The sequence below is a fragment of the Ipomoea nil genome, unplaced genomic scaffold, assembly GCF_001879475.1.
Source record: "Ipomoea nil cultivar Tokyo-kokei standard unplaced genomic scaffold, Asagao_1.1 scaffold1574, whole genome shotgun sequence".
Taxonomy (NCBI): domain Eukaryota; kingdom Viridiplantae; phylum Streptophyta; class Magnoliopsida; order Solanales; family Convolvulaceae; genus Ipomoea; species Ipomoea nil.
In genome coordinates this window covers 54,651-62,333 of record NW_017618002.1, presented here as the reverse complement: position 1 = coordinate 62,333, position 7,683 = coordinate 54,651, and the positions used below count along the sequence as shown (strand labels likewise).

General features: G+C 34.8%; 1 protein-coding gene across 1 annotated transcript; it reads right to left on the bottom strand.

Annotated features, from left to right (window-relative positions):
* Positions 1 to 3,239: 3,239 nt before the first annotated feature.
* Positions 3,240 to 5,946, bottom strand: LOC109190205 (probable inactive receptor kinase At1g48480). Its single transcript, XM_019340656.1, has 2 exons — positions 4,518 to 5,946; positions 3,240 to 4,144 (listed from the first exon to the last, which is right to left on the bottom strand). The coding sequence occupies exons 1-2, from the start codon at positions 5,857 to 5,859 to the stop codon at positions 3,540 to 3,542; spliced, it is 1,947 nt and encodes a 648-aa protein (XP_019196201.1). The 5' UTR covers positions 5,860 to 5,946; the 3' UTR covers positions 3,240 to 3,539.
* Positions 5,947 to 7,683: the final 1,737 nt, after the last annotated feature.

The following is a 7,683-nucleotide window of genomic DNA, read 5'->3' as shown; positions in this document are numbered from 1 at the left end:
TTACATTTTAAAATATGATTTTTTATATTTATTAAATTAATTTTTATTATTATTTGAATTTTTTTTTTTGAAAACTTATTATTTGAAATTAATTATATTGTCATATTCTTTAAAAGAGGTAATCATAATCATATTAAATTAACTCACATAATTCTCTAAAAGATGTATCATATTAGTTAATTTGACGATAATACCTCTAGATTTAACACTCATTTAACAAAAATTTTAAGGGATGACTATTTGTGGTAAAAAATGAACGTTAAGGTACGTGTTTTAGTTGAATTAAAAGTTGATGACTAAAAGAATTACTAGCCCAATAATGAAGATTATTTGTGGTATTAACTCAGAATAATACTATATACATTCTTACTTTATACTACTCATTGGTTCAGAAAAAGACGATATGCTATTTATTTTTTGATTAATTTAGAAAAAAAGATGGTATCCTTTGATTGATTTTTGTTTTTGAATGCTACTAACTCTATTACAATGTAGTATCTGTTCATAACTACTTTCTCAACCTACTGAAGCACAGAGAGTCAATAACGCCTCCATTGAGAGGTGAACCCACAACCTCCCATGTGGGAATACAACTTGGTACCATTGGATCACATGGTTCTTGGTTTAGAAAAAAATTTGGTATCCTTTGATTGATTTAGAAAAAGAAGTTGAGAAGAAGAAAAAGATGTGGAGTATAGCTTTTATTCATTTTATTTCTCCTTTATTTTTTATTTATTTATTTATTTTTTAGTTCAAAAGGAGGGTGAGACCCTAAAAAAGAAACTCATGTCTAAATAGAACAAAAATCCACCTTAGGCGTGTGACGCCCTAGCCCTCTTGATTCTTGAAGGGTTTGCCAAAGGGTAAGTGGTGACTTTTCATTTATTTAGTTTTTAAATTTACCAAAAAATTTACAATGATTTCTCAAATATATGTTTTGAGCTGAGTGAAGTTACTCTAATCAGTAAAAAATTATAAGATGGTGGCTTCTCAAACACAACTAAACCACGACTTGACTAATAGATTGATTCTCAAAAATATTAACTTCTATATTATTTTCTTTCGAAAATAAATTTTAATTTTAAAATATGATAAAAGTTTTACTCATTGCGATTTTTCTTTTTCTAATAATAAAGGACCATCACCACCTTAACATTTCTTGGTCTGCATCCCAATCTCACTATGGACCCCATTCTTAGTTTTATTTATTCATTTATTTATTGCTATTATTACTACTACGATACTTTCATGTGTAGGGGACCATTATGCCACTTTTTTTTAGGGTTCCCATCATCACAAAATGTCACACTTTAATTTTGTGTACCATCAATAAGTCTTCTCAGTTGTGAAATGTGGTTGGATGTGGCTTTCAATTTCACAAGCTTTGGAATTTTAACAAGTTTGAGGTGAACTCAGCTCCAACTGGAAAGTGATTTGCTCTTATAACTACTACTTAGTCTTCTCATCTCAACTAATCCACAGACAAAGATGTGAAGCCAAAGATTCATAAATAGGTTTTCTTTTTATTTTATTTTTTAAGTGCAACTCTGTGAGAGTTGTCTATAGAATTTCTTGTTCGAGCTAATCAATTATGAACAATCTAGACAAATTTATTTTTTTATAATCTTATGCCAACTATGATCAGAAGGCGAGCTTCACTTAAAACTCACCTTCAGGTAGCATTTGCAAGCTTTCTTGTAAATCAAAGAATAACCGTGCGCCACAAAATCTTAGTACTATGTTCTCTACGTGAACCTTCAAGTAGCAGTTGCAAGCTTTCTTGTAAATTAAAGAATAACCTTAAACCACAAAAACTTAGGGTGTGTTTGGTTCGCACATAGGAATCGGAATCGGAATGGGTATCAAATACTTGGTAATGGTAATGGGTTTTGGTGAAAATATTAAACATGTTTGGTAGTAGGATGGAATGAGAATGGTTAGTAATAGTAGTGCTTGAGAATAAATAAGGGAATGAAACCCTTATTTTATTTGGGTATGAGTTTTTCAATTGATGGGGTATTCGAAACCCATAGTAGTGTTCTAAAAACCTATCAACCAAACGACAACAATCACTTTCATACCCATTCCTATGGGCAAAACTCACCAACCAAACACACCCTTAGTAGTATGTTCTCTATGCTACATTAAGAAAAATGTGTGAACAATATAGTCACAAGACACCCTAACAGGGCGTTTGGTTGGAAGGAACGAATTAGGGGGGAAATGAATTGTAATTCAATGGAAAAAAAAAAAATGAAAGTGAGAATAAAGTATGAATTCAAATTACATTGTTTGGTAAGGAGAAATAAAATTATTGTGAATGAGAAGGGAATAAGTAGTATAAAAACTAAAATGTCATTGTGTAATAATAATACTAATAATAATCAAGGGTAAAAAAAAAAAAGAAGCTTTTTTCTTCCTTTTTTTTTTTTCCTTTCCTTTTACCATTAAATTGTAATTCATATGAGGGTATAAATTGCAATTCAACAAAATGAGAGAATTGCAATTCTCTCCAACCAAACACTGTAATTCGGGTTGTCAAAGAATTATGCTGTAATTGAATTGCAATTACAGCCAACCAAAAAACCCATTAAAAGTAATAGGTATGAGAGAGATACTATGTCTTCAAGATACAGTTCAACTAGTTAACAAATTCAAAATAAATTTAGAGACTTTACTTTGCTAAAAACTACATGTATTTAAGAATTTATAAACTAGTTAAAAGTTAAAACACAACTCGTAATTTATCTCTTTAATTTATCACTTTTACTAATCTCTAGTAAGGTGATGAGAATTCTTAAATTTGAGGTTAAAACTTATTGAGAGAGACATGATGAGATAGAGTTTGCACTTATCAAGAAGTCCAACTGACATTGTCAAATAAATATGGAGTACAAGTAAAATCCAGTCATTTCTTGATTTCTGTAACTAACTTCCAACAGGCAAACATAAAAACAGTCATCACCCTCCAAGAAATAATTATTTGATAAGGTAAATACAAAACAGGGTACTGGTAATTGCACAGCATGTGAACTGGTCAATGAATATAAACAGCGACAACCATCAGAAATCATAGAAGACAGTACAAATTTAATTTGGTCTAAATAATGCAAATATTTCTATGAATAGAAGTAACTCAAAATGCACCAATTTTTTTTGTAAATTAAAGTAAGGTATCATATTAGTAGCAAACTAACTAGTAACTACCCACCCCCCAAATGAAAATGAAAGATGAGAGATTTCAACATCACAACACCGCAAGACTGGTTGCAAAGCCAAAAGCAAAAGTAAAAGCTGAAGTAATAATTACAGGCACAACATCCACCCAACAAGAAAAAATGTAACAGATAACAGACCCCACCTCCAACTCCCAAAAAAAAAAAAAAATGGAAACTAAGAAGATGCTAGTACTACAATGGAGAATCACAATAAATGGGGGTTGAGGGGTGGGAGCATCAGCTGTTAATTCTAAAAGATAATAATGCCCAACAATAGTAACTTCTGTAGCATGATCAAATTTGGTCCTTTGGTTCAATTTCTTACTCAGTTTCAGGGACAAGTTCAGAGGGTTGCTGGTTTCGCAAGCTTGATTGACGCAACTCTTCAATCCGGTTTGCAACCTCGGTCATCGAGGGTCGGTTGTCAGGGTATTGAGCTGCACAATCGATGGCGAGTTGCAAGAGTTCCACCATTTCTTCCTCGACATTCTGGTGGCGAAGGAGTTCGAGATCAAACACTTCAGAAGTCCACTCCTCGCGAACCACTGACTGAACCCATCTCGGCAGGTCGACCCCTTCTTCGTTCAACAGGGAATGCGTGGGTGCTTTCCCAGTAAGAAGCTCCAGCAGCAATACCCCAAAGCTGTACACATCAGCCTTCTGCGAGACCCTGCGGGGGTCAGTCACTTCTGGTGCTCGATACCCAGCAACTCGGGTGGGAGAGGACGACGGTCCAACAACATTGGCTATGCCAAAATCCGAGACCCTTGCTTCATATGATTTCGTTAGGAGAATATTCGATGATTTGATATTCCCATGAGAGACGGCGTCACCTTGAGAATGCAAGTATTCAATGCCTCGAGCAGCCCCGAGGGCAATGCCTGACCTCAAATCCCAGTTCAATGGTGTCCTACCCGCACCCTTACCTATATATTATTCCACAATTAGAAGAGAAGTAAACTCTATACTGCAGTAGATAATGCCAAACATAAAACTACAAAACTATCAAAGCATGAAAACACACAACACCAAGAAAAGAGACAAAGAACACCCAAGTTCTTGGCCCTAACACTAACTATAAACTAAGCAGCATATCACACTCTTATCCACAAAAGTTCAGTTCTTGGCAAATTCAATAAGCGTTATAAATAAAGTTTAGCTCTTTTCTTGAAACATACAAAGTTGAGTGAAGCAAATTTATGAACTGGGTAACTAAAATAGGAATCAAGAATCAGAGTTCCATGCATAATAAGTGGTAGAATGAATCCAAGGAAGAAGAAGAAGAATATTGGTGCTTACCATGAAGCAATGCAGATAAGCTTCCCATAGGCATATAATCATAGACAAGAAGCTTTTCTTCCCTGCTATAATAGTATGCCCTGAGAGGAACCAGAAACTCATGATTCATCGCCCCAACAAGAAGCTCTATTTTCTCTCTAAATTCACCCTCTGCTATGCTTACATCCTTCAATCTCTTCACAGCCACAATAGCCCCCATCTCCAGAACTGCCTTGTAAGCTGTTCCAAACGTCCCTTTCCCCAAAACCTCTGCAGAAGCTCTCAAAAGATCCTCCAAATCAAACACTCTCATCAATGTGCTAGCGTTTCCCAAGAACACCAGCTTCTTGGTGGCGCCGCTGCTCTCTCCTCCCTTTCCATTCGCGGTCATAGCCGCAGCCGCCGCGGCGGCCACTGACCCCCCGCTGTTTTCGCTTTCTTTCTCGCCCATTTCTTGTTGCTTTATTGTTGTAACATCCACGGAACGGGCTTTGTTCACGCTCCTCTTTCTGCATAGCACGAAAAGGATTAGCAACAGCAGTAGCAGTCCCACTACAGATCCGATTACAATCCCGGCAATCGCTCCGCCGGAGAGTTTCTTCTTATTCGCGCTTCCTATTTCGATTCCGCCGGTGGCAATGGCGGGTGCTACCGGCGGGATAGCATCACCGGGACAAAGACGAAGAAGAGGCTTCCCACAAAGTGAATTCCCGGAAAAAGAATCCGCCGGCAATGCTTCAAGACTCTTCGGAATCGACCCATTTAAGCTGTTGAAAGAAACATTCAACTGTATGAGATTCGGGAGGTTTAGCTCCGGTATGGAGCCGGAAAACCGGTTGTTTTCAAGAAAAAGCGTCCGTAAACGGGTCAAATTGTTGAACCGCGGTGGGAGTTCGCCGGAAATGTTGTTGCTAGCGAGATTCAAGCGGACCAGGGAGTGAAGGTCGAAGAAGGAATCGGGCACGGCACCGGAGAAACGGTTTCCCTGGAGGTAAAGGTTCCGGAGTTCCACACATTGGGAGAGGTCAGACGGCAGCTGCCCGGAAAGGCGGTTGAGACGGAGGCTGAGAGTGCGGAGGCGCGTGAGGTTAGAGACAGTGTAAGGCGGTATGGAGCCTGAGAGAGACGAACCCGGGAGGCGGAGTACGGTGACCCTGTCATTCTCGCATGTAACTCCGGGCCAGTTGCAGGGGGTGGCGTCGGTGGTGTTCCATAAGAATGTACGTCCACCCACGGCGGAGCGGAACCCCAACAAGGCGGCGCGGTCGGAGGCTAGATCTGAGGCGGTAACAGAGAAGAGAGTGTAGAAGAAGAGCAGAAAACGCAGCGGCAGCTTCAAGCCGGAGACAGAGAGAGACTCCATCTTGTTTTGTTTTCTTCTTTGCCCTCTTTCCAATCCTTTTCATACTATTTTCAAGAAATACTTTAATAAGGGCTCCTCTCTAATTCCACAAACTTTTGGGGCTATCAAATATCAATCCAGCACCTAAAACTTCGGCAATTTTGTTGTTTTGGGGAAATAACCAAAATTATACACAATATTCCCAATCAAGTCTACCATTTTCTAATAAGACAACTTTGATCCTTAGGTGTCCCCAAATGGTATATGAATGAGTAAAAGTGTAAAACATTAAAAAAAAAAAAAAAGTGTAAAACCTAATTTTCCTAATTTAATTTTGAATTAATTCCATTTTTGGTCCAGTCCACTTTTAGTCATTTTTTTTATTGGAATATCCTCATTTAGTCTTAATATTATTATGACATGACCATTTTTAGTCCTCTTTCAACAAAATTGTTGAAATGTCGTTAAATATAAAGACATTTTAATCTTTTTTTATACAAAATAGGTTAAACTGTTGTATATTTATGTTAATTTTTTTAAAAAAATCCATAATTAAAGATTGAAATGCCATTAAATTTAATGATATTTAAACTATTTTGCTGATAAAAGATAAAAAATGGTCATGTCAGAATAATACTAGGATCAAAAGTGAATACAGTAATAAAAAGAGATTTATTGAATTAACACCTATAAATCTAGGATAAAAATGAAATTAACTCTTTAATTTTTGTAAATAATCTTTCAATTGAATTCATTATATATGAATTAAATTTATGTAGTGTACACTTTCTTTTATGGTAATTGGAGGTTTAATTTTCCTTATTACCTAAAATATTTAGTTTTTAGATTGAAAAATTAATTTGCCTCCTGAATTAAAATAAAATTCTTTTTATTTATTAACTTCGGTGAATTTCTCATTCCACCCATGTGTTAAAAGTTAATCTATTTATTAATCAAATATAAACAAAATTAATTGAATATTGTCACATAAGAACGGGAAAATTAGAATATAAAATTATGAAGAAAATATGACATTACTATTTTTAATAAAAATCAATTTAACAATCAAATATAAAAAGATTCAATTGAATAATAATTCATCTATTCCATTTTACTTGTTATGTTTAGTATTCATAAGTTAAACTAATCTTTTATTTGTTAGTACATTTAATGTAGTACTAAAAAAAATTAGTTTTTAAATGTATAAATTTTATATATTAATACTAAATTTAAAATTTTATAAATTTGAATAGTAATAATTCAGTCAAATCTCGTAAATCGTCACATAAAATGGGACTGAGGAAGTATGCAAAAGAAGTAAATATTACTACAATTGAGTGACTAAAATTTGTGTTACAAAAAAAAAAAAAAAATAAATAAAATAAAAACATAAATTGGCAGTGAAATGAGGAGTAAGAGACTAATAAAGAAGTCATATTTTTGAGTCTCAATCGTCTTACTCTTACGAAGACAAGAAAAGAATACACCAAATACCTCATTAATGAATTTTAGAAATCAGAAGTTAAATTATACATAAATAATTGACCACCGTGACATAAATAATGTAGATGGGTTGTGTATCTTTATTGTTTCTTGATTTTCCGGAGGGAACGGCGGGAGGTTGGAGATGGGTGGGTGGTAAATGGAGGAAATATTAGGTGGGAGGAGTTTTTAGAAAATATCCAATCAACGGCAAATTATATTACGGAATCTACATATACAATACAATATACAATTCTAATAAAAGTCAATAAAAGTCAATAATATTAGGTCCTTAATTGAAATAAAAAAATATTGGTGGTAATTATTTCTTAAATGAATATTCATATTATTTTGATTTTTTGA

What these genes read in the sequence shown, in the direction of transcription:
- LOC109190205 (XM_019340656.1), bottom strand. Translation starts at nt 5,859, where the DNA reads ATGGAGTCTCTCTCTGTCTCCGGCTTGAAGCTGCCGCTGCGTTTTCTG. An exon ending in CTTATCTGCATTGCTTCATG is followed by an intron (nt 4,145 to 4,517) that starts GTAAGCACCAAT and finishes AATAATATATAG; the next exon opens with GTAAGGGTGCGGGTAGGACA.